Here is a 26,809-nt window from a genome sequence, read left to right as displayed (position 1 = left end):
ACCTAGGCCACATACAAATTTGTCATGATTTCCACTATGGTTCTTTCCCAAGGTATGGCTGGAACTGTTAAACAAGGCATCTGTACAATATGTGGTTGCAGCTGCTTGTCCATGGATGGGAGCCTGGCTCTGCTTAATGATGCAGCCATCTCATTTGCCCATTGACTTAAACATGTTGCTAGAAGTCAAAACCAGATCAAAAGTAAGTGAAATGTGACCTCACTAACTGTTCTGGGGAAAGTAGGAAATTGATTAGCTGTATGTAAAGACATGTTCTAAAGGTGTTAGAGGGGAGTGGTGGTGCCTTTCTACAACTCTCAATGTAACCTATCTTACAAACCTCAAGTCTGTAGAGCAAAATAGTTCTTGTCAGGTTATCCATGAGAATTCAAAGTTCTGTCATGTAGCATGCTCCCTGTGAATTTATTTACATGGTTCCATAACCATTATGGTTCCAAAACCATCTGTTTGCAGGACTGAGTTAAGTCTAAAAGCGTTGTGTTATTTCTGAAAACATGCTGAAAGACGTTTCCTTTTTGCTCTGTGTGGACTCAGTTTATCAGCTATATGTTGAGTATTAGTTTTAATATTATAGTGAAGGAATCATATAATACATTTAGTAGGACCATAGAATACTATTAGTGGAGATGTGATTTACAATGATGAACTACTTTAAGAAGTCTGTTATGCAAGAAACATTCTGGCTTAGTCCAACTTTTGCAGGGTATGATGGTTATTGGAAATGTTATGGAATATGAATTCATCTTTTCTATTACAAACACATTTACTTTCAACCTCTCCCAACTTTATTCCATAGGAAAAGGCAGGCGCTAAACTGCGTCAAGGTCAAACCCAGAATAAGGAAGTGATTCAGGAATATATTGCTGGGGCAGACAGCATTGCAGAAGATCCAGCAACCAGGGATTATGTTGTCATGCGAGCTCGGATGATGGCAGCAAAGTCAGTTTACTGGAAATCTGAAAAAATATTTAAAAGCAATTTATCTTTTTCGTTATATAGTGTTTTTGCCAAAATCTAATTATGTAGACTTCTTTGGCATCTTCATTTTGAATAATTAATTGCAGAGTAATTGTAACACTGAAGTGACTGTTCTTTCTCCTTTTGTTAGGTTGCTGGGAGCACTTTGTTGCTGCATTTGTGACCCAGGTGTAAATACTGTTACTCAAGAAATAAAGCCAGCTGAATCATTAGCTCAGCTACTGCTCTTCCACTTGAATTCTAAATCTGCCTTGCAGAGGATTAGTGTTGCATTAGTAATCTGTGAGTGGGCAGCCTTGCAAAAGGTAGGATGTTTCTGCAGCAAAAATAAATTTTACTTGCTATCTTAATCCACAGCTTGTAATCTGCTACTTAGCTTGAAATAAAATTTCAGTTGATAAGCTAAAATGGTGTTTATACATCTAAATACTAAATTCTTGATTGTTAGACAATGGAGGAATACATTACTAGATAGATAAAAGCCAACTGTCAGAACTATGAATCTGTAAATACGTTCACATATCTTCTACAAATAAGTTATTCTCAAGATGCATGTTATTTAGGGTCAATGCTTTCCTTTTAACATGACTGTCTTCCCTGTATTCACTATCACTTCTGTTCTAGTGGCAGACTGAAGATTGGCTTATAATCTTTAATATTCTGGGTTACAAATGTTAATGGTCCCTCTGGAAGCTGGATTTTTTTGTAGCTAGATTGTGCTATTTAGTGCCCAAAACCAAACAAAAGAAATTGTGATTACTCAGAAATACAAAATATGCCTTTTCCTGTTACAGGAGTGTAGAACTGTGGCCATTTGTGTGCAACCTCGTTTACTTGGCGTCCTTTCTGAACATCTCTATTATGATGAAATTGCTGTTCCTTTTACACGAATGCAGAATGAATGTAAACAACTCATCTCATTGTTAGCTGACGCACACATTGACATTGGAAACAGAGTAAACTGCAGTGTATTTACAATAGATCAAGCTAATGAGCTGGTAAGTAGAGGCATGCCTGCCCTTCCTTCAAATCTATTCCTGTCTTGAAATATATCTTCAGCATAATTATTACACAGACAGTAACTTTCAGAAATAATGTGACTTTACACATCCTTTGACATGAGATATGTAATAGATACTTACGACTTCCCCTGCGGTGTTTACAGACTATGCCAAAAATGGAGTAGAATGCAAGGTAGATACTTAGCGGAAATCAGTGTTCTGATTCCAGGTGTAGATTCACTATTGAAATCTACACAGAAGAAAACAAAGCAGGCTGGAACTCCTTCAAAACCACTGTCAAAACACTAGTAAATAAACTGCATAAATTCTAGAACAACTCCCCTCTGACCCCCCAGCCATGTGTGTTAAAGTGTTTTTTTCCTGGCAGTTCAATTGTTTTGTCTTTTTTAATCTGAAAACATCAGAGTTAGATGTGATAATAAAAGTTTGCTCTTGACAGGAAAAGCTCTATAAGCAAAAATAGAGCTGATATTATTGGGGCAAAAAATTAAAAGGTTTTTCTTCCAACCCCAAACTGGCTTCTTAAGCAGAGAGAAAGATGAGTATGGACAGACGAGGTAGGATGTAAATTAAAAGCTTGTGGATTTGAGAGCCTGCAAAATAAAAGGGGACTCGGGTGGGAGGGGTGTATACGTCTGGGGGGGATGAAGGAATGGTGGTGGATGTGATGCAGCTTGGGGCAGAGGAGGAGGGGGATTAGGATCCTGGATGTGTTTGTGTATGCAACTGGGATGCTGAGGATAAGGGTAAGAGTAAGAGAAGGTTTATGTTTGTACGATAATGGCCATGATGACTGTAGCATGATGGATCTTGAAATTCTCAGATGGTAGTATTTATGTAGTAATATGCAGTAGCTTAACTTGGAAATTTCAACATATCTTTAAAGTTATAGATAATTGTGTATATGGGCTGAGGGAATTTTGGCAGCCGGTGTGATTATGGCTACCATCTAAAATGAATGAATTTCCAAGGTAAGGCCAGACAGAATCATGTGAGCTCATGGTCTGTGAAGTACAGGTGTTTTCATATACCTCAACTGTTTATTCTTGAGTCTAGTAATAGGGCTGCTTGACCAATGCGTGTTTTTTCAAAAGATATCCATTCTGGATTAGAAGACTCATTCCATAACTATTTGCTATTTTCTGTGGCTGTGTTCTGCTCCCTTTTCAACTCTTCAAGTTTTCTGGAAATGCAGACACCAAACCTACACTGCATTGTAGTATGGGTCTTCATGCATTAGATGTAAAAACCCTGTGCTCCTCCTTGCTAGGGATATTTTTTGCATCCTTTGGTCATTCCAATCATGAGGGTCATGTGGAGTAGAACTTGAGGTATCTATAGAATGAAGCAGTACGAGTCTGATAGTTGAAAGACTTGACCTGAACATATAAAAGTAAAAGGCAAAAACCAACACACACACACACACACCCTGCCCCCAGACTAACCCTCTCAACAGCTGTCATCTTTCCTGTACTTAGGAGCCTTAACTATCCTATCAGTAGAATAAGTTCAGCATTTCCATGATTCCACATTGCTTTTAATCTCTTTCCTGTGAAAGATTTAAGCAACAGTAGCCAGCTAATTGTGGGTGTTGTGCTGACTTCTTAGATTTTTATCCCGGTCTCTTTCCTCAAATGAAAATCAGCTTAGAAACAACTTTATGCACAGGACCTTGCACATCCTTTCGGGCCTCTTGTATTCATAGCATATTCTCCTTTGCTTATCTGTCATGTGCTTACATATTGCCAGAATATCTGGATATATCTGGCAGATATAGGACAATCTAAATTTGGAGGAGTACGTAAACTCCTCTTTTAGCTTTGGGAATCTAGACTTGAAATGTTCATAATATGCCTGATTTTCCCCTTGAGCTGCAGTTCAAGATTCCAGAAGCGATATTTTGGAGCATTTCCTGCTATTTGCTGGGAAAATGGAGATGATAACCTGGTGAAGTGACTTGTGTTCTGCCATGAAAACTGCAGTTTTCAGAGGATATCCCATTTTACAGTAAAGGAAACGCATTTGTAACTCCTTCTTCCTTTTTATTAGGTTACTTCTGTTTTCACTGAAGTGACATCATCCTTTACTTTGAATCCTAAAGTTCTACAACAGTTGGACAGTAAACGACAACAAGTCCAAATGACTGTTACAGAAACAAATCAAGAATGGCAAGTGTTGCATCTGCGAGTCCATACTTTTGCTGCATGTGCAGTTGTGAACTTGCAGCAACTCCCAGAAAAACTAAATCCTGTTATAAAACCCTTAATGGAAGCTATCAAAAAAGAGGAGAATACACTTGTACAAAACTATGTGGCTTCATGTATAGCGAAGTTACTTCAGCAGTGTACAACAAGATCTCCTTGTCCCAACTCAAAGATTATAAAAAATCTCTGCAACTCCCTCTGTGTGGATCCACATCTTACCCCACTAGCAGCATGTCCTGCACAGCCTCAGAGTAGCCATGAAAACTCAAAAGGTATGATATCTAAGACTGCCAGGATTCTTAAAATATGTCTGCTTGTCTCTGAACTGTTAAAATGAGTATTTGAGTGAGTCGTCTTTTCAGTGTTTTTAAAATGTCAGCAACTGAGTCTTTATTAGTAATAATTTCATTTAGGTATCTTAAACTACACACTGTGCAACTAATGATGTGTATAGTTTTCAGAACTTTACGTATAAAAGACCTGTGTTCCAGTTTTCAGTTATTTACTGTTGTTCAATTACTATCCATGATCACCTTTTATTTACATGTGTTACGAAGCTTTTCATTGAAATTGAATCAGTATGGAAATTAGAGTAGCCTGTTAGAAAAAAGTCTGACTTGTGTTACGTTCCATAGGCTAATAGTAAGATAACAAAAGATGAGGACAGTGTTTGAAATGAACAAATAATCCTGTGCACGCTATGGTCATGGATTTTCTTTAAATGACTGTCCTTTGCTAAAAATGCATGGATTGAATGAACAACACAAATTAAGACCTTAATACTCTCAAAGATTCTAACTTGCTTTAAGGTTTGACCATTATACATTTTACTTTTTCTTAATGAATGTGTCCTCCTTCGTCTCAGAGTAGAACAATATTCTTATCTGACTGAAAATTAAGCTGATTAGCATAAACAGAAACATGAATAAATCCAAAGATACTGATGGCATCTGCTATTGTATCATGATAGAAGTCTTGAACTGTTTGTAAAGGACACAGAACATAAGTTTATTTAAACTTTAGAGCATAATGTGTTGTTTTATATAAAAAAACTTGTGCAAACTTTTTATATTTGACTGAAGTTTTGTTACCTGTATTTCTTGCTGAATAAGAATTTATGTGGCAGTTTGCACACTTAGATTTTCTTGCCAAGTCTGTAATGTGCTCTTAACAGAGTAATTCTACTTTGCACTTTAATTTTTTCCGTCCTTGAGGACGATGACACTTACTTTTTTTTAAAGCACATTGAGATCTGCAGATGACTTGCAGGTAGCTATCACTTCCACCTGTGTTTTAAACCACAGCTTAAATTGTTGTCAGCTATTCTCTCTTTTCCTTTAGGGCCCAACTCTGATAAAGATGGGATGCATCATACAGTTACTAAGCACAGGGGAATAATTACACTGTACAGACATCAGAAAGCTGCTTTTGCCATCACAAGTCGGCGAGGTCCTACTCCAAAAGCTCCAAAAGCCCCAATTGCAGATCTCCCCACTGGCAGCAGTGGAAGCATTCCTACAGAACTTGATGAGGTAAATTTCAAAAACTTGCATTTGCAACTTGCACATCCACCTCTTCCTTCCATTAGTTTGAATTCACTGGAGTTGATAGCATTATAATAGGGATGTCCAGGATCTTTTCATGAGAGAGCTGAGTTGACATAAAATTTTGTGATGCAAGCAGCATGTTAGTTGATGATGATGATGTTTAAAATCTTCAGTGTGTCATTAAGAAAATTAATATTCCTGAAATATTTTACATTTAGTACAGGATATGAATATCTCAATAAAAATCCACACAAATGGATTTCCACAAACTGTGCTATGATTGTGTCCTGTTACCCATGTTTAGTGTTGGTCATCTTGATGCACAATGGAAGCTGTGAAGCATTAAGAACAGTTTTTGAAATATGACTGGCTTTACGATGTACAGTGACTTCCACACTTGATATGCTAAAATTTTTGTTAGTATTTTATTCATATAAAACTTCAGTGCGTTTTAATAAGATCCAAGTCAGGACTGTGACTCGTAAACAGTGTTGTGGATTTCGTTCTTAATTGTTAAAGTGATTTTTATCAATTCCACTTTCTGAAGAGGGTGGGAGCAAGAGAAAGGGCTTAATAACAAATCAAGTATTGCGTTTGGGAAGTTTTGCTAGCATGCTACTGTTCTTGGTGTGCCCTATAGTGGCAATATCTGAGGTTCTGGAACTGCAACGAGTTAGAAAACCTCTTGCTGAAATGGGCCTGTGTCAACAAAATCCCCAAACTTACAGGATTTAAGTAATCTGCTATAAAAGATTTTCATTTTTTACCTGTATAAAAAAATAAATAACTTACAAAGAAAATCAACCAACAGATGTGTTGTAGGTAGCTATAAACACAGTCAGAATTGAATGTCTATTTAACAATGGGAGCCTCCTTGAAAATAATTGTTATTCTTAAATGTATCTGTCCTCACTACTTTGTTAAATTGTTTAATTCTAGGCTCAGAAACCTTATGTTGTACAGAGAAGAGGAGCTGAATTTGCCTTATCTACTATAGCTAAACATTTTGGTGCTGAAATGGCAACGGGATTGCCACATCTCTGGGATGCTATGGTTGGTTCATTAAGGAACAACATTCACATAAATAATTTTGGTAATTATACCTCTGATTTAAGCTGGGGGGGCTGGTAGGCTGGGTGCAGTATGTCAGTCTTAAACTGAATACCTTTTCTGGTTTTAACAGATCGAAAGTCCTTACTGGAAAAAGGAGATGCTCCTGCCCAGGAGCTAGTAAACTCTTTACAGGTTTTTGAAACAACAGCAGCTTCAATGGATACTCAGCTACATCCTCTGGTAATTATATTCCAAAGCAGCTTTTGTATGAAGTAATGAAGTCTGTTCATTGCCATTGTTTTAAATCTTTGTTTTGTAAGGCTTTTTAGATGTTTTTCTAATTTTGCTCAAATGGTGTTTTTATTGCACTTTCTAGCTTGCCTGTTCTCCAAGTCCTGTATCCTAGTCTTGATAAACTGAAGACATAGCCTTCTACTTCTTCTATCTTCAGCAGTTAAGCTGTTACACTTCAAAGCTATTTTTTTCCCTGTGTCCTATAAGATGTTAAATTCTGTATTTTTTAAATGCAGGTTGTAGAATAAACCTCAAAAGCAAACACCTAACTACAATTTAGACTTGGCCTACCCTTTTCTGGATGAGATGCCCAAACAAGATTGTGTCCAAAGTTTGAGTTATGATAATATTTATGCTATTGTGTAACATTGAAATCAGCATCTCAACTCTGCTTTATTCCAATTCCAGATTTCCTAAACATGGAGAACAGACAGGCTCCCTGTGCAGGGGATCAAAAAACTATGGTAGACTTCAGTTACCCCCAAGTAGACTGGATTTGATTAATTTTTTAAATGATTTCTTTTTACCCACCACTCAATGTAAAAGACTTGACATCTTACATGCAGTAGTAGGCTCTGAACTGACTATTTCTACTCAGGAGAGAGATCCTGGAGTTAGGATAGTTCTGTGAAAGTATCAGCTGAATGTAAAATACTGGTTAAAAAAACAATAGAAAGTTAAGAAAGAAACAGAACAAGAAAGTCACCATTATGCCTGCATCTGAATACAGTTTTTAGTACTAGCCTATCTGCAGTACTATATTTCAGAATAAATATAGTAGCACTGGAAGAGGCATAGAGAAGGGCGACAGGATGATAAAAATGAACGAAAAGGCTCCCATGCAAGGAATATGTAGGCCAGAACTTCATCTGGAAAGGATATGATGAGAAGGGATGAGCATAAGGAATGGCTGTAGAATTCTGAGCAGATAAGAAATAATTCCATATGTTCCATATGAATTTTCTCTATTTTAATAAAATACTGAAGTGATTTTGAGTGAATTTAGCATATGACATGGAAAGATTTTTTTATATATACATGTATTTTTTGTATATATATGGTATGTAGTTAATTTTGGAGGTGTTAATACTGTATACAGGTTTCAGAGGAAAAAAAAAAAATCACAAAGTCGAGGAGGGTGGAATTGGTTCATCAAAGCTAATACTTAGGGACTTCCACACTAGGAAAAACCTGACCATCCATTTAAGATACCTGACAAAAACGTATTTGTGCTGATGAAAAAAAGACATGTATGTACACACATACCCGCTTGGGAAGATGTGAATTTCCTTCTGGGTGTCTGTCTTGTCACACAGAGCTAGTAAGACTCGCAACATGGATAATTTGTCTGCCTAAACATAAATGAGTCTAGGACAAATTTGCTAGCTGGAAGGAATTCTTTAATCTATGTACCTGTATTTAAGCAATAATTCTTTTTTTTTATAAAAAGTTCTGAGTACTTAGTACTGTATTTTTCCAGTGTGAAACACATCCTTAATTAACAAGGGCCTCTTTTTAATTTGCATTTTGACTAAAACCCTAAACATTTTGTTACTCTCTGAATTTTAACTGTATTGGGGAGTAGTACTTGTTCAAAGTTGAATTGTCTTTTTCTTCTGAAACAATTTTTCTGTTCTAAACATCTAGATCTTGTTAAGGAGCCATTTCAAGTATTCTTTGGGAGGCAAGAGTGACTTAAAAAGACTGTTTACTTCAAAATTCAGTAATTTGCTTATAATTCATATTAACCTTTTTTTTCCCCCACCCTCTTCTTCTGTTCAGTTAATACAGCATTTGCCTCATCTTTATATGTGCCTTCAACATCCCAGCACTGCAGTGAGACACATGGCTGCTCGTTGTGTAGGTGTTATGAGCAAAATAGCTACCATGGAAACAATGAATATCTTTCTAGAGAAAGTTCTACCGTGGTTGGGGGCAATAGATGACAACACCAAACAAGAAGGTGCAATTGAAGCACTTGCATGTATCCTTGCTTGAGTATTCAAAAACGCAGAAACTTCTTTGCAGTTGTGTAATTTGGGGGAACAAAAACTGTTGCCTGAAAAAAATGGGAGGAGGAATGAAATAAAATAAGCTATTTTCCTCCTGTAGACAAGAAATAGGAGAAACTTTCATTTCCATTGCCTTTATTTTATCTATCAAATGAAGTTTTGGTGGAGGTAATTCAGTTTCTCAAACCATGGAATTCACTGGGCTAAATGTAACTGGGTAGATCAGACTTTTTTCTCCTTTTTTTTTTTCCTCTCCTTTCCCCACCATTGCTTTGTTAGTAGAAATCTTGTTCATCTGAAGGTAACGTATTAATGACTTTTACCTATTGAGTGTGAAACCTGCTAGGTATATATTGATGTCAGACAATCCTGAACTCGTAAAAACTGTTTCCTTAATAACTGATCCAGGTGTAATGGAGCAGCTGGATGTTGGTATTGTTCCATACATTGTTCTTCTAGTGGTTCCAGTTCTGGGTAGAATGAGTGATCAGACAGACAGTGTACGTTTTATGGCTACACAGTGCTTTGCAACACTAATTAGACTAATGCCTCTTGAGGTAAGCTCAAGTTGTAAGTATACTGAGTACGTGAACTGCCCTGTATCCACTTTTTCACCAGCCACAAAGTCCAAGCTTCTGGCTTATTAAATGCTGATTAAGTAGCTGGTTTTGTAGATGTTGAGTCCCTATCAGATAATTGAAGATGTGTCCTTTATAACGTAAAATGAGTAAAATTGGACCCTCTGTTAGTAATTTTCTAAATTAATGTTAAAGTAAAATTTCTTTTTATAAGAAACTCGTTTCAACTGCGTACATGAAGCTAAAGTGAATATTCATTAATTTTTGCGTGTAATGCTGCTTTTGCTAGTTTTGGCTCGGAAGTTTTGGGAGTTAGGCGCTCTTCCAAGGTATGTGTGGTGTTGTATATGTGATTAACAGAGATCATGATGCACAAAAAAGAGGAATGCATAAAAAAAGAAATACTGATTTAAAAGGAAAAAATTAAATAACAGTAATAGAAATAGTGTGGAGATAATTACAGTTACTTATTCCTAGCTCTTAAAATCAAAAAGGCCCACCTTACAGGTTTGGGCAAAGTATTATGTGTATTATGATCCAGTAGTGTTTAACCAGTACAGATTTGCTTCAGTTTTTCACTCCTCCTATAACTTGCATACCTCAGACACTTTCTAATACTCCACTTCAAGGACTACAAGGCTTCTAAGTAACTTATTTTCACCACCAGATGGTAATAGAAGGCAGTTCAGAACTCATTTGCATGTTTCTAATGAAAAAAAAGTCAGTTTAATGGGTTTAGTATCTTTTATTATCTCAACTTTTAATTTAGCATAATAGAACTTTAGAATCTGGTAACTAACCATCTGCCTTATATGGAGGACTTTCCTTCTGTATGCTTACACTGAAATGTTGAAGAAGTTGAAAGTGAGCGAAGTAGCAATTAATTTCTGGCTTGCTGCTGTTCATTCCAATGCCATTTGCACCTGTGCCCTTCATATGCATCTAAATACAATCCTATGGAATACATGTAGCTTAGTTCCCCTCCCCAAGCTATTTTAATAGAGTTTAGTGAGCATCTCTTGAAAACATAGAATACTTGTTTTATTAATTGTCTATATATGCATAATCAGTTCATGTTTCTTTTCCATAGTTAGTCAAGAAGTCCCGTAAGATTTCCCTTTCCTGTTAAGGAAGTTCAGTATCAGATATTGAACTATATTAAATATGCAAACTTAGAAATATGCAAATTTAGAGTGAAGTAGATTAATAATGAGAGAAAAAAATACCAGTATTGTTGTGGGGCAGTCTTTTGAATGCTAGCAATTTAAAATGTTAGGCCAAACAAGGAATTTAAATTGAGAAATTTAGAGGGGTTTGAGTCATCTCAGTGGAAAGAGGAGGGGGTAGATTGATAGGGACTAGGGAAATAGATGTTTTATGGGGAAATGCTTTATTAAGAAATCCTTTTTTGAGATTGAAATAATTTTATTGTCAAGTTTTCATAAACAAAGTTTCACACATGCTTTGTGTGAAAAAACTTAGAGTGGTGTTTTATGGATACAGTTTTACTTTTTTAAATGGGAAGACTTTTTAGGGTAGTCTTGCAGATATTTCATAAGACAAACTCCTATAGTTTTCAGTAGTTATAGTGGTATTACTAAAACAAAAAAAACCTTTCCACTCTTTCAATTTCATGTTCCTGAAGCATGACGTATAGCTCTGTAACAAAACAGAGTCTATCTAGTCTTTTGTGTTTATTGCTGGCATTTTATATACTGCCTAAAATGCAGCTGAATTCAGCTGCTGGGTAAGTAAAAGCAATAGAGGTCTGAATAAGCTTGGAGTTTCTAATCTGTATTTTTGTGTTGGTTTCCAATTGTGAAGAACTGGAAACAAAAGCAATAAATGAGTTGGGAGAACCTAGCTGTGCTCAGTTTCCTGCATCTTTGTTCTCAATTTCATTATTCATTCAACCATAAAAATGAAAATATGACTGAGAGAAGGATTGTAAGATGAATGGTTCAACTTAATCTGTGCTGTTTTATTGATAAGCAATCATGCTGCAAGTTGACAATATACTTGAACCAAATTAACTGGCATGGTATTGACACTTCAGACCCTCTTGTAAAAGGGAGGGTAGGAAGAGCAGTTGAACAAGTAGGCTGTTGTCTGTGTGTATGTACTTAAATACCTTCTTGGAGCACTTCTAACATCTGAAATCTGGGTTAGTTTTCCCCCTTCCTTATTCACCACATACACGGTGGAATTATTTGATAGAGTTTTTCTTCTCAGCCAGGAGCCCTCTCTAAGTGATTAGTAACTTAGGTTTTGAAGTGAAACTAACTAAAGATGGCCCAGAAAACTGGGATGACAGACGTGATGATGGAAAATATCAGTGCCTCTTTTGCTACTGTATATTATTAGCAAGCAAGAATGTCTGAGCATATTTGGTCCCCAGATGTAGCTTCTTTGGGCTTCTGGCCTGGTATGGGAAGTACCTAGGAAGCCAAGGTCTGCTGCTACAAACCTGGAGGCATTCAGGTTTTTCTTTTTCCCCATAGTTTCCAACTGCTTCAATTCAACCTATGGATTTCAGTATCACTTTAGATCTAGTTCTCCTAACATCTGTAGGAGAAAAGTCCATCTAACTTTGGATGGTAGATTGTGGCTAAGGAGAAGTGGACGTCAAAGGGTTCTCTAGCCAGCCAGATAAACTCTCTGATTAGAGGTAGAATAGCTCAGTCTTTGTAAAATCTTTCAAGCATGACCAGGATTTCCCCTCTTTTATGCGATTGTACCAAGCCTTTCAGTGTGCCCTTTGGGACAGAATTTGTCTTTTGCACCCTACAATCCTGGATGAGTTGATCTGCAAGGAATCAAACAAGTATAGCACTACGTTTGGATTTATACAATTGAGAAGATTGCAGATCTTTGCCATCTGTTTGTTTAAAACGTCTAAGCAAGTATGAGGTTTTCTTATTGTCTGTGTGAGAATTAAGTACTGTAGCCCTTACATTACTGCTTTAAAAATATTATCCTAGGCTGGTATACCAGATCCACCAAACATGTCTGAAGAATTAATCCGAATGAAAGCTAAAGAACGTCACTTTCTGGAACAATTATTGGATGGAAAAAAACTGGAAAACTATAAAATTCCAGTACCAATCAAAGCAGAGCTCAGAAAATACCAGCAGGTAACAGCATATGCTTTTATTTTAAAAGAGTAGTAAGTTCTAGTCTAATACGATTTTATGGAAGAGTAGGAGTTTTTAGGGTGCTGGGTTTTGTGGGTTGTTTTCTTTGTTTGTTTTGTTTTTAGCTGCGCAGTGTGTATCTTGGACTCTTGGGTAAGGAAGAACAAATTAAGTAATACATGCCATTTATACTGTTTTTCTTTTAATGGTATTTTTTCCGCCTCTCTGGATTCTGTCATTTTTCTCAGGGAATGGCCAATGGTCTGTGCCTTGCTTAGGCTGACTGTGGCAGCTCACCACTGCAGAGCCAGGCCTCGTTGTACTGTTTGGCTGCTTATGTTTCTCCCTTTACTCCCCTCTGCTTTGAGTGAATGGGCTGTAGTGGATGCATTTATGGTGGGAAACAAGCTCGTAGTTTGGCAGTGATGGATGATAGAACATACAGATGTTTGAACTGAAACTTAACTAGCCAAAAGCCACTTTTTACTTTTGAGGCACTCTTTTTATTTTCTGATTTCAGGATGGAGTGAACTGGCTGGCATTTCTCAATAAATACAAACTTCATGGAATTCTTTGTGATGACATGGGCTTAGGAAAAACTTTACAATCCATTTGCATTCTTGCAGGTGATCATTGCCTCAGGTAAGCTTAAACAAATAACATTCTATCTTAAAGACTTTAATGATAGATTTTATCTATGGTAATGACTCTGGACATAGTCCTGGGCAACTGGCTCTGGGTGGCTCTGCTTGAGCAGCGAGGTTGGACCAGATGACCTCTAGAGGTCCCTTCCAACCTCAGCTATTCTGTGAAAAACGATTTTTTCAAACTTGTTTTGATATTCTTAAAGGGCTCAGGAATATGCAAGAACAAAACTGGTGGACAGTGTTCCTCTTCCCTCCTTGGTGGTGTGCCCTCCAACACTCACAGGACACTGGGTGGATGAAGTGGGCAAATTTTGCTCAAAAGAGTATCTTAATCCTTTGCACTATACAGGACCTCCTACTGAGAGAGCAAGGTAATGTACTTTGCATTTATGACTTGGGTAGAGTAAAATACTACACACAGAATTTTACAATTCACTTTACTACTGAAGGATAGTTTGTGAGCATGGTAAAACTTGTGATGGTGCCTTTAAAGGCTGAAATAATAACCTATGTAAGGAACACTTCAGTTATCTTCTCTTTTTTTTTTTCCCTTAAGATTACAACACCAGGTGAAAAGACACAATCTCATAGTGGCTTCATATGATGTTGTGAGAAATGACATTGACTTCTTCAGGTAAGAATTGGTTTGTTTTCTGAGGTTTTTAATAGCTTAGAATTTTAAATGCTACTTAAGTCTATGTTCTTTTATTCTAGAAATATTAAGTTTAATTACTGCATTCTTGATGAAGGCCATGTAATAAAAAATGGAAAAACAAAGCTGTCAAAAGCAGTAAAACAGCTGACTGCCAATTACAGGATAATTCTTTCTGGGACACCAATCCAGGTAACTGCTTTTCTTTTTTCCTAAGGAGTTGAGTGAGTAGTAGAAAGCAAGCAAAAGGGATCTAGTTTGCAGTCCATTTTATTGTGCTTTTTATCAGAGTTGTTTTGTTCAAAGTATACATTGTAAAAAAGCCTTTCATTGCTAAATGCTTGAAACTACATCTTTTTCCTTTCCCAGTATACCCATGTATAGGGGAATGGGTGCAGGATCCACGGTACTAATGGGCCTCAAAAGTTGGCAACAAGACTTTCTCTACCACTTGTTCTTTAAGTAGCAGGCAGGGAAGGAGGGAGAGCATTTCCTTACGCCTCTAGTGAAATTAGCAAGAAACTCGACTCTGAGAACTCCAGATTTTGGGCTTTGTCCAAAATGACTTGTCTGTGGAGTATCTGTCTCATCCAGGACTAAGGCCACTGGCGTCTCCTGGGTTTTGTTGTCCAGAAGAACCAAGGGTTTTTTTCTTTTGTGAAGGATGGAAAAACTGAAAAAGCAGATACCTCTACCTCTTCTGGGAAAGCATCAATGAAATCAGTACTCGAAAACCTTGGAGAACCCAAGGGTTCTGTTTATACGTTAAATTGCATGTACAGGTCTTCCTGTAACTTAGATTGATGAAAGAGCCACCAAGTTCCAGGAGCTCAAAAGTATGTTGAAGTGGTATGTTTGTAGGGTTTTATAGGCAGTGTTAAATGTTAAGTGTTATGGAAGTGTTTCTGGTAACTTGTAACAATTCACTACTTTTGAAAATAATTTAACAAATGTTTCTCTTCAGAACAACGTCTTAGAGTTGTGGTCGTTGTTTGACTTCCTTATGCCAGGATTTTTGGGTACTGAACGCCAATTTGCAGCTCGTTATGGCAAACCAATACTGGCAAGTAGAGATGCCCGAAGCTCCAGTCGAGAACAAGAGGCTGGTAAGGAGCAAATGTTTAATCTTGTTTTTTTTTTTTTTTCCTTTAAATGAAAACTGCTAATGAAAAGAGAAAGTGCGGTCAGTTCCAACATGAGAGACTGGGGGGGCTGAATGTTTTGAAAATCCGCCCCTCCCCCCCCCCCAAAAAAAAACCAACAAACAAACCCCAAAAAACCAAAACCAAAACTATTTCTGTTGCCTTCACTAGGGGTTCTTGCAATGGAAGCCCTGCACCGCCAAGTTCTGCCATTTTTTTTTTGCTAAGGAGAATGAAGGAGGATGTACTGCAAGATCTTCCGCCCAAAATTATTCAAGATTATTACTGTATTCTCAGTCCTCTACAGGTATGCTTAAAAAGTGGCTGGAAGCTTAGTTTTTTCAGCACAGTTAAGACCACAAAGGAACCACTTCTGTATTCCTGGGTCAATCTGATGTCAGTTCTGATGTTCTCTGGGATCACAGGACGAAAAAGTTTTTCTAATATGTTTAAAAACTACTTACAGTCCAGTTGCAATAGAGTATTTCTTTAGCTTAATTTCTGGCATCGTTCTACAAGAACATCTAGGCATCTGCAGATTTTTTTAAAGAATACTTTCCGAGCTGAAAGAAAATAAATTGCAAGAGATTCCACTGTTAATGTTGATCTTGGGCTACATATAAAATAGCTTTCTTGATTTATGGTAACTCAGAACTAAATTCTAAAAACAACTGTTCAATCTTACTTCTGTTGGGGAAAACATACTCATTCTGTTGTCTGGGGCCTGGTCTACAGGTTCAGCTTTATGAAGATTTTGCCAAGTCTCGTGCCAAATGCGATATTGATGAAACAGTTTCTTCAATTTCACTGAATGAAGAAACTGAAAAACCAAAGCTTAAAGCTACAGGTCATGTATTTCAGGTACAGATTTCTTCAGTAATTTTTACTACCTAGTTCACTTACTTCTGGTAACTGTATTTCTGGTTTAATAAAAAATGAAAATCAAAATAGTTAATTTACACATTTGTGGCCATATGATCTAAGCAAAATATTTAGATTTTTGGATCAGATTGCCTGGAATGTGATGTGTAACTATTATGCTTAAATTATGTTTTTGTGTCTTAAGTCATATAAAACTGTCTTAAACTTTTTAATGTGTTCTGCTCAACTGATGTTCAGCTATTTTGTGGATCTTGGATACTACTATCAATTAAGAACTGATTACCAAAAGTGCAAAACCTCAGAACAAGAGGAAACTCATTTTGATCTCATCAGTTATTACACTACAAAATTAAGATTCTAAAACATGAACAAAAAAATTTCCTTAAGGTTAAATCTGAATTTATGAAGGTTCATGGTCTTTACAGAATTGCAGATTAAGTCTTGGCTACTTGGAAACAATAATTCTCAAAGGCTCTGAACACCTTCCAAACCCATCTACCATATCCCACACTCACATGAAGGTGTAGGAAATGGTAGTCTTTGCACTGTTCCTGCAACAGGAACTAAGATCATTATGCTCCGAACAGTTATTTGATACAGTTTGAAATACAGGTTATCTTAATATAAGAAACTTTATTGTAATGAAAATATACCCTAAAGTCCTAGTTGTGGAATGTGGCTGAGTGGCCCCATATACTTATAATCAATTTTGTTCATTCTTCTTCTGTAACTACATTATTGCTAACCATTTCTTTGAACTTAATTTACTAAATAATTAAAGGCGTTGCAATACTTACGGAAGCTATGCAACCATCCAGCATTAGTGTTAACAACGCAACATCCAGAATATAAAAGAATTACAGAGCAACTTGCAACTCATAATTCATCTCTTCGAGATATCCAACATGCACCTAAGCTGTCTGCTTTAAAACAAGTAAGTAGACTTGCACGTTGTGCCTTAAATTTCCTAAATGTGTCTCTACTGATGTTACAATTTAGAAGGTTTTGTTTAAGACTTCATCAATATGAAAACTGATCTTAAAACACTAGTTAAGTAGCAAATGAAATAGAGTATGAGGGGTTTTTAGGCATATGCCCTATTTTTCCTGTTAATTCAAGGGGGAGGGGGAAACACAATCTTGCTTCAAGGTGATGATGTTTACATAATTTTTGCTGCCTTGTCAAAAACCATACTTTTATTCTGTTTCTTACTCCTATCCCTCGTTACAGAAAAACTTTTCTCCTACTTACTGTACAGGAGACTATTAGCTTGATAGTTAGACCGCATTACATAATTAAATTCTATTGTACGTAAAGCAAAATGAAGAAAATTACTATTCTGTCGACTGTTAAATTTTTCATAGTTTGACAGTGAAGCCAAACTTTGCATTATGTCATATAAGTGACTGTCATTTACAGACTTCCTTCTGTAGTCTATTGTGTCTCTTATTTCTACTTTTGATAGTCCATCAATGTCAATACTTACATGAGATCTACTGTCATTTTGATGATAAACTTTAATGTTCTTTTACTTTAAGCTGCTGCTAGACTGTGGTTTAGGTAATGGTGGATCTTCAGAAAGCGGTACAGAAGCTGTTGTGGCCCAGCACAGAGTACTTATCTTCTGTCAACTTAAAAGCATGCTGGATATAGTCGAGCATGACCTTCTCAGACCTCAGTTACCTTCAGTTACCTATTTACGACTAGATGGCAGCATACCTGCTGGTCAGAGGCATTCCATTGTTTCACGGTAAGTATATCCATTTATAATCAATATGAGGCCAACTGTAATGAACTATATTACTTATATGGTACAAAATTCTTCTGTCTGCCTCAAAGCAGTTGAGGTTCATAAATTCATTATTCAAATGGAATTTACCATGCTTAACTTTTTTTGTATACAGGTTTAATAATGACCCATCTATAGATGTTCTCTTGCTCACCACTCACGTTGGTGGATTGGGACTTAACTTAACAGGGGCTGATACAGTAGTATTTGTGGAACATGACTGGAACCCAATGAGAGACCTGCAAGCCATGGATCGGGCACATCGCATTGGGCAGGTGAAAAACTCTTAACTTCCCCTAAGTTTTTTCCCTTGCTGAACTCCTGTTTCTTCAAATTTGGATAAGGTTGTAGCATATAATAAAAGTGACATCTGGGGGTTTCCACCCAGCTTTCATTCATACTGCTTTCTTGCAAATATGCCAGATGTTAAAGTGTACTTTCTTATCCTATCCCCAACTTGGTATGCCTTCTCTTCTGTACTTCCTGAGCTGCTGAGGAGCAGCCATGGAAGAATCACCCCTCAGTGGAGGAAAAGATGCAGCTGAGACAAGGAACTGAAGGGAAGCCCCACAGGGTTGTCCTCTGATGCCTGGACAGGGAAAGAATGACTGCTGTTAGTCCCCCTCTACAGCTGTAAAAAGCAGTGAATTCTTAACTTCCTGAATACAGATGCAATTGCAGGTGCCTCTACTATGCTAGCATAGTCTCATTCTTTTCATCTAACATCAGACTTACTGAGTACAATTACTGAAGGGTAACGCCAAGCCAAACTGCTTCCAGACTGTCCATGATGAATAGTAAAAGGTTATGCTTTCTTGAATACCTAAGATGATATTTTTTAGCTAGTGTGCTTTTTTTTTTCTTTCAGAAACGTGTTGTTAATGTATATCGCCTGATAACCAGGGGAACTCTGGAGGAGAAGATCATGGGTCTTCAAAAGTTCAAAATGAATATTGCAAATACAGTGATCAGCCAAGAGAACGCAAGCCTACAGAGCATGGGAACAGAACAGCTTCTTGATCTGTTCACTCTTGACAAGGTAAAGAACCATTTTTACAAATACCTACCAAAAATAGAGCAAGCTTAGGGAAAAGCTTTGCTTCAAAATGTAAAATTTAATCAGACAAACACTTGAAGTTGGAATGATGAGTAATAGACAGCTCTCTGAAAAACAGGAGGAAGTGGTATTTCCCCAAAAGAATCATCAGACTCGAACAATTTAGTATATTCCTGAAAACATTATTTTGTATTGTATATTAATTGATTTTTTTTTCTTTTGTGAAGGATGGAAAAACTGAAAAAGCAGATACCTCTACCTCTTCTGGGAAAGCATCAATGAAATCAGTACTCGAAAACCTTGGAGAACTATGGGATCAAGAACAGTATGACACTGAATACAGTCTTGAAAACTTTATGCATTCATTAAAGTAACCATCATATATTCGTAATACAACTGCTGCTAGTTCACGTATTTTTCTGCTGATATTCAGCAAACTTCAAAGCATATATAGTGAACCTTTAGCTTAATATGTAAATAGACTTATTGAAAGAAGAATCTTCAAAAGACTGGCACTGAGTAGTGTCAGCTGTTTCACTGGGGAGTTATTCTGTCTTAAACGTTTGCACTGTATAAAAGAACTTTAAATGTAAACATTGTGAGGTGGTTTGAATTTTACTTGTTCTGAACGGCTGCAAATTCTTACTTGGTAGAAGAATAAAACAAAGGAAGTTTTTACATATGTTAACAAGCGTTACTTCTGTTTGAAGTTAAGTCCACCGTTACTTCTTTCTGTATCTATAATAGTTTTGTACAGTTGTTTCAGTGAGTACTTCAGGTTGTTCAGTGTACATTTTTTCTTTTAAACACAACTTGCTTTTATGGTATATTAAAAAACAATTTTCAACTTAAACTTTCATTCAGATCATTTCAGGAGTTGTATCACCAGAGGCAAAGCATAGAAGCCTTGAAAGTATTGAATAATTAAATGGCACTAGGTATGTGCACCCACCTTTGTATATTGAGTATAAATATATTACGCTCTTCAGTCTTTTGACACCATCTTAAGAGAACAGCTGACTTGAACTTTTTAATGTAATGAGCTATATTAAATACAGGTAATGGCCTATTTGTGGCCATGTTTGCATCCTATTAGCAGGGGTGTACTTTTTTATTTATCTATAAGGCTAGAATATAGCCATTTTGAGAGATGCATGTATTCAGTATGTTTCAATCCTATATATTTTTTGTAACTAAAAGAAGAAATTAAATATACAGACAGACATTTTCCAGAAGTAGATTTTACACTGTCTAGGATTCTAAAATCCATGCTAAAGTGACTGTTTACTAAACTGATGCATGATTTAAAGCTTCTTAAAGGAATAGGGAGGACTTTTTTCTTTAGGAGAAAATATACATAGAAATACCTACATTCAGTTTGAGGGAATTGAATAGTTGAAATTGTGTAACAAAGACAGTAAAGGACTTTAATAGCAGCGAGTGAGAATAATATGGCTGTATGTTATGCAGCTTTTTATAAAAGGGAGGCAGTAGTAGAAGTGTGTTTCTAGATGTGCATATGTACCAGTATATGCACTTTTTATAAATATTAAATTATAGATAACTTACAGCAGTTGTCTGAATACATAGAATATATGTATAAATATAAAACCTAAGGTTTGTAGCTTGCTGTGTGCTTAAGCATCAGAGCTTAAAAACCACCAGAGACCTCAACTATGTAAAATAAGATTGTTTTAAAACAATATATATAAATCAAGACTGTTCTGCAGCATTGGAGATGAATTAATGTCACATTTCAGTAGTAATGAACTGCCATATTGTAACTAAACTAGCATTCCATAAAAATAAATAAAACTGGGAATATATAACTTGTATGTTGTGTATGTCCATGTTTAGGTTTTTTTCTGTTGAGAAGACTTTTTCCACTGTAGCTGACTAAGTAAAAAACTAACTCTTTTGCAAATTATAGCTGGATTACTAGTATTATATTAGTTCATTTCTACCTTCATACATAGAATATTTCTGTTGTGCTTTCAACTGATAATCCAAGTGGGGAGGGAGACAAGATGGGGCTTTATGTTCTGTTTGCAGAGAAATAATGCTGGAATACTGCATACTTTAAGATAACTTGGTGTAGTAATCTGGTGATAGTGCCCAGAAATAAGAAGATATTTGAATAAAGAAATGTCTTATTTAGTCATAAAACTGCATATGTTTTTCAAGAGTTTTATTAGTTGCAGTGGTAGGAAACTGTTTGGCTCCTGTTGGAAAAGAAATACACAGCAGAGGACTGCTTTAAACCAGTTATTTATCACATTGAGGTTGCTATGCAACCATAATACTTCTAGTGATGGCTTTTTTGGATGTGACATCAAAAAGACTCCTGCACCTGGAAAATGGGGGGGAGCTGAACCTAGAATAATTGTTTCAAGATTATTATATGTACCTTAAGTGTTCTGTGAATTAACACTTTCAAAATGGAAACCAGCAGGAACACTGCGCTAAGTATATTAAAAAAAAAACGTTTTTAGTTACCTTAATATTTAACTAAGGGCTTTTCTATGCTTTCCAAGCTAGCAGACCATTTACCATAGTCTGGCTTGTTAGAGCAGGGTTCTCAGTGCACAAACTGGATTCACTTACAGCAAAACTCAAGCAAGAAATATGCTGTTGGAATGCCTCTAACTGCATTTGACCTGTTTAATGGGTATTCAGCTGGACCAGACCAGAGTCTGGGCTGAAATAGAAAAGTTTTTTATTTCTAGGCTGAAATAAAAACTTTAAAGATAGTGCAGGGATGTCAGGTTCTCAGCACCAACCATTTTACTCTACAGCTTTGCCCCTACTGCAGTGTATTACTTGCTAATGCAGATATAGCCTAAACCTTGAATTGACTGCAAGTTCAGTCATTGGCAGGCCCCCAAAAACATGACCTGTGAGTAGAACCGTGCATGCCCAAGGCTCGATGCGTTGTGTGTAATTTGCACTGAATTACTAGTTTATCTCCATTATTTATCGGCATTCAAAAGAACACCAATAGTCACCAAAGCCAGACCTCCAAATTAATGATGTAGTCCCAGATCCAAAGCTTGCTACTTTGTGAAAACTGAGTACCTGTTACTGGTGACTACATTCTGGGCTGGAAGAACTATTTTGAAAGAACTGTATACATAATGGTGCTTTTCAACCAAACTTTAAGACTGCTTGAAATTCTACTTGAAACTAAATGGAAAACTATCTTCTGCAAACATGCACCAAGTCTGCATAAACATGCCTTCTGAAATGTCTGTTGAACTAAGAATTCAATGTGACAGTCTGTCTTTCTCCATGCATGTCATCTTTGGAATCCACTTAAGCAGGAAGCTGCTTTCTTTCTGCAAATGTAGTTATGACTATTGTGGTGGTGGTTTTTTTTATCCTGCTCCGTAATGCTTTTGGAGTTTTTTTTCAAGCTTGCTGAAATCAAAATTACACTGAAGATCCAAGATACGCATACTCATGATTTAGTTTAACTCAAATTAGTTCAAGTTTAGTATTTTGACTTAGTCCTTTGTACTAGATGCCTATTATCTCTAGAAAGCTTGTGTTTTACCTTAAGCATTTGTCTTTGAATCTGGTAATTTTACACTTACCATTAGTAGTATTCCCAACTTTACTACCATCCCATGGTTCTACAGGTTACTAAGGCAATGAGCACATCTTTCTAATTAAGTCTTAATTCAAGCGGAAGTAGGGCAACTTAAGCCATGTTAGGAATTGTGGAAAACTTCCAAGATGAAAACATATTCACATATATAAGATTTTATTAACTTGCTTATGAATGGCAAATAACGTAGTGTTAAATATAGTGAGGTGTGCAGTGTTAAATAGAGCTTTGGCATAGGGCAAGCTTTAAATCTTTTAAGGACCACAGCAATAACTGGCTGGTGGTGAAGTTCCTTTGTAATCAAAAGCTTGGAAACTGCATTTTTCTTCTTTAATCTAAGCCAAGCAAGGAGATGCTTTATAGTAAAAATTAATTCACCTTTTAAATCCCATTCAAGCGAGTTACTTCAAGGGCAGCTCTTTGAGTCTAAGGATTCTTACAGAGATGATTCATCTAAATTCTTTCAGTAGTAAAAGACTAGTAAGAGATATGACCTTTGAATTTGTGTCAGAAACCATATTAGTTGGCTCCTTACCTTCTAGTGGCTTCACTAGTTCTTCAATATTCTCCTTTACAGCAGGTTTGGAGGTACCTGTTCAGTTACACTGTTTTTTTTAAGGCTGACTCACTGTTTGGAATCAGGCTTTAGTTGCTACTCTGGCAGCCAAACCCTGAGCCAAACCCTAGCCGAAATGGGGACTCTGCCCAACACAGGAAAGTCTCCATTGGTGTGAGGCTGACAGAACTACGCTCTCCAGTACAGGGATGCCACTCCACTCCTGGGAGGTACTCCTGTGAGGACCACACAGGATAACAGAGCTCTAACTTCACACTGACGTAACACTCAGTGATCTTGGGAGATGCATTTCTTCCTTCTGCTGTGTGCATGCACAAGCAGAGCTTTCTGCTGGCATGATGGTGGCACTGAGGAAGGGAAGGTACTAAACAAGTGAGCACATCTCAAAAACCAAAATGGCAATCCACGGATTTAGAGCAGGCTTTCAGTCCTCTCCATTCATAAGCCTTATGCAATACACAACAAAAATTTAATTTTTTCTATTTCTCAGAGTAAGGTACCTTCAATTTAACAGAGTAGATGGTCTGTGCTGAGCTCCTATGTATCTTTTTTTCTTTGTCAACAGCTAAATATACTATGTTGAGCTAGGTAGGTTTGGGGTTTGTTGGGTTTTTTTGTTTGTTTAAAAAAGACTTTCGTTTACTAGCCTCTTGAAGTAGGGAAGGATCTCCATTTCTGTAGCATTCTCCCTTTTCTTTATTACTATATTGTCCAAAATTTAGCAGTTAATAAGAGCTTGGTTACCCTCTCGGTGCCTTGGGATTAATAACTGCATGTGCCTAAAGCAATCAAAATCTTAGGAATAGTTTAGGAAAGCAAAATATTTCAGTACTCTAATCACCATTTTAATATCGCTTAAATGCTATGATGAGTTGTTCAAGATTAGATGTTTATAACTGTTCAGTCACGGTAGTCCTGTGCAAAGAGGAAATTATGAACTGTATTTACCCTTGTTCAGGGTGAGAAAAAGGTGCTTCTACAGTGCAAATGTTTCTAGAAACTAAGTTTTATACCAAAAACTTATGCCTGATGATCTACAATGAATTCCAAAAATGCACATGCTTCCAGCTCTTACTGCAAAGAACTATTTTGGGGTTTTTTATTACATATAACTGTGCATTTATTTGCAAGGCATACTACTGGAACTTTGAAATGGCATGTCTTCGTGTGTTTATTGCCTCCACAATGAATGCACAACGAAGGGTTTAAAAAGGAATTTACTTCCTGTAAAAATACTAAAGAAGAGTTAAATATGAGTGAAGCTGAACAAAGATTACAGAGACACACAACCTCAAAAAAGAAAAATGAAGTTTTCCTAAAAAGATTTGTTGACTGACCAGAAAATGCTCACGCTGCTGAGATATGCTGTGCTCTGGAACATTTTTTTCAGGTAAAAGAGAAAATGTGCCTTGTCATTTTTTTTTTAATTAAAAAAAAAAAACAACCCAACACCCAAAACTCACAACCAAGAACAAGAGCTATCCATTCAAGGGAACAACCCTGTAGTGACAAGGGCTAGACTGGGTGACCTAAGACATCTCATATTTAGCTTTTATTTCTATTGAAAAACACAGCTCTGTTTTATTGGCTCAGAAGGTTGATTTTTGTCTTTTCCAGTAAGTGTACTAGGCCCATTGGGATCTTTTTTTTTTAATGCTAAACTGCAACAGATATGCAAGAAGACAACAGAGTACTCTTAATGGTTGTCCTTGCTAAGGTTAAGCCATTTTTATGAACTCCTTGTAGACACAAGGATCCAAACTTGCAACTTTACATCTCCATTTAAGTTGTACCCAGCCAGCATTACATCTGCACAAACTAGCACACGTGAACATTTCAAAAACTTAAAAATCTGCTTCACCTATCAGTAGAGCTGTGCAAAAATATTTTAAATACATTTAGTACTTTCTTTTTCAATTTAAATGAGTTTTCAAGAAAGTGCAGTAAATCTCATGAAATGCAATTTCAGTAAAATGAAGGTCTCTATTGGCACTGGTTGGAAGGAGGTAAGACCAGGTAATCACTTAAAGCTGAAGTCTTTTGGAACAATGATTTGTTAATTCTCAGAGCAGTCAGTATAAAAATAGGTCTCTGGTACCTTATATCAGGAACCCAAGTTGAATAGATTTGTCTTTTTACTACTTTTACAGAGGAGGGCCAAGGCTTAAGGAGAAATATCACCACCTCATCTCACAAGGGATTTCTAAAACTGAGATAGTGAGATACTCAGATACTATAACGATTAGCACCAGAAGCAGTCCCGGGGGGGGGCGGGGGAAGCCATCTTCAGAGGAAGGTTTGAATTCTGAGCAGTAAAAGGTGTGGTAAAGCCTTAGGATCATACTGTGCAAAATAAGAAAATTAAACACTGATCTTACTAAACAAGATTTAAAATACATGTGGTCATGAGGTACTTGCACAAGGGAGCCACATTAAGTTCAGCTTTTACCTAGAGCTTTCCAGGCACAGATGTCACAATACCACAGATAAGGGTAGGGTGCTTTCACTATGTCCTTGTAAGAACACCCACCATCACACAATGAGGCTACCTGCTCAGTCCTTCATAAAGTCAGGAATGATGCTCATATCCTGATTAACCAACAAGTATACCAGCCACTAAGTTCAGGTTTGAAAATTACACTCACTTCTGAGAAAAAGGAAGACAACTATCGAAAAAGATACATTTCAAATACTACTATTGGAGCTTTCAGGACAAATATTTAAGCTGGAATATGGCAAGGGCTGTAATTTCTATCGATTCTGATAGATTTTTCTCTTATCAACCAGAGCCCGTTCCAGTTCAGTGACTGCAATTGCCGCTCCAAGTGCTAACAGTGCCATGCCAGCTGAGTGAGGTGCCACCCTCAACCATCATCACTTTGAATGTGTCATTCCTCACACACTACTATAATTCTCAAGACTAGTGCACCACTGATCTGTCATTAAAATAAACTGGAAGAACGTATAGCTGAATGGGATGGGAGGCTGGTTTTCAGAATCTGAAGCTTCTGCACAAATGAACAGTCTGAGTTTCTATGAAAAAATTAGCAGATCTGCTGCTTAGACAAAGAGGGCTAAGACTGAATTTACATTGACTAAAAAGTTGCCACTTAAATCCATTTTAGTATATAAATATGTGAAAGACCATACAAACTCTAATGCTAAACTATGCCAAATCTTGAATACTTTAAATGGAAGAAAGGAATAGCTGAAGAAATAAAGTACTTAACACCAGATAACACTACGGAGCTCAAACATGGATTTAGGAACTTTGTTAGGTTATCTTTCTTTTCCCTCCCCCAAACCTTAAAAAAGTCACACGCTCAAAACTTGTGCTATTTTCTTAGCTCTGCATCATGTGGATAGCTAACTCAGTGTTGGGTGTCTGTCGTTAATTTAGCAAGTAATCAACAAACATACGCTCTTACAGATGATGATCTGCAGTATTTTCTTTTAAAGTAAAATTCAGACCAGGATTTGCTAAGTCGTAAGAGGAAAATTCCATGTACTAAAGAAAAACATTTACTGCTCAATTTCCCTTCTTAGATGGGGGAAGGAAGTCGATCCAGAGAACAGCAACTTCAAACCCATAAATTCATACTCAGGTACAAAA

The 26,809-nt window shown here is 36.7% G+C and overlaps 1 protein-coding gene across 1 annotated transcript in view; it reads left to right on the top strand.

The window, feature by feature from the left end:
- BTAF1 (BTAF1 RNA polymerase II, B-TFIID transcription factor-associated, 170kDa) overlaps nucleotides 1-19,692 on the top strand; it is a gene marked incomplete at its 5' end in the record, with an annotated part of 36,573 nt that extends 16,881 nt beyond the window's left edge. Inside the window, 24 exon segments of the mRNA XM_009572492.1 lie at nucleotides 53-202; nucleotides 818-960; nucleotides 1,130-1,304; nucleotides 1,794-1,997; nucleotides 4,071-4,497; nucleotides 5,567-5,757; nucleotides 6,712-6,865; nucleotides 6,956-7,065; nucleotides 8,902-9,103; nucleotides 9,540-9,688; nucleotides 12,691-12,843; nucleotides 13,364-13,485; nucleotides 13,694-13,861; nucleotides 14,047-14,124; nucleotides 14,205-14,334; nucleotides 15,107-15,248; nucleotides 15,456-15,499; nucleotides 15,502-15,591; nucleotides 16,020-16,145; nucleotides 16,948-17,100; nucleotides 17,705-17,916; nucleotides 18,071-18,230; nucleotides 18,824-18,994; nucleotides 19,240-19,692. Of these exon segments, the coding sequence (XP_009570787.1) occupies nucleotides 53-202; nucleotides 818-960; nucleotides 1,130-1,304; nucleotides 1,794-1,997; nucleotides 4,071-4,497; nucleotides 5,567-5,757; nucleotides 6,712-6,865; nucleotides 6,956-7,065; nucleotides 8,902-9,103; nucleotides 9,540-9,688; nucleotides 12,691-12,843; nucleotides 13,364-13,485; nucleotides 13,694-13,861; nucleotides 14,047-14,124; nucleotides 14,205-14,334; nucleotides 15,107-15,248; nucleotides 15,456-15,499; nucleotides 15,502-15,591; nucleotides 16,020-16,145; nucleotides 16,948-17,100; nucleotides 17,705-17,916; nucleotides 18,071-18,230; nucleotides 18,824-18,994; nucleotides 19,240-19,386 (3,801 nt within the window).
- Nucleotides 19,693-26,809: the final 7,117 nt, after the last annotated feature.

This window comes from Fulmarus glacialis, unplaced genomic scaffold (genome assembly GCF_000690835.1).
Source record: "Fulmarus glacialis isolate BGI_N327 unplaced genomic scaffold, ASM69083v1 scaffold14422, whole genome shotgun sequence".
NCBI classification, from domain to species: domain Eukaryota; kingdom Metazoa; phylum Chordata; class Aves; order Procellariiformes; family Procellariidae; genus Fulmarus; species Fulmarus glacialis.
The sequence above is the reverse complement of the archived record's forward strand: the minus strand, read 5'-3'. Positions and strand labels throughout refer to the sequence as shown.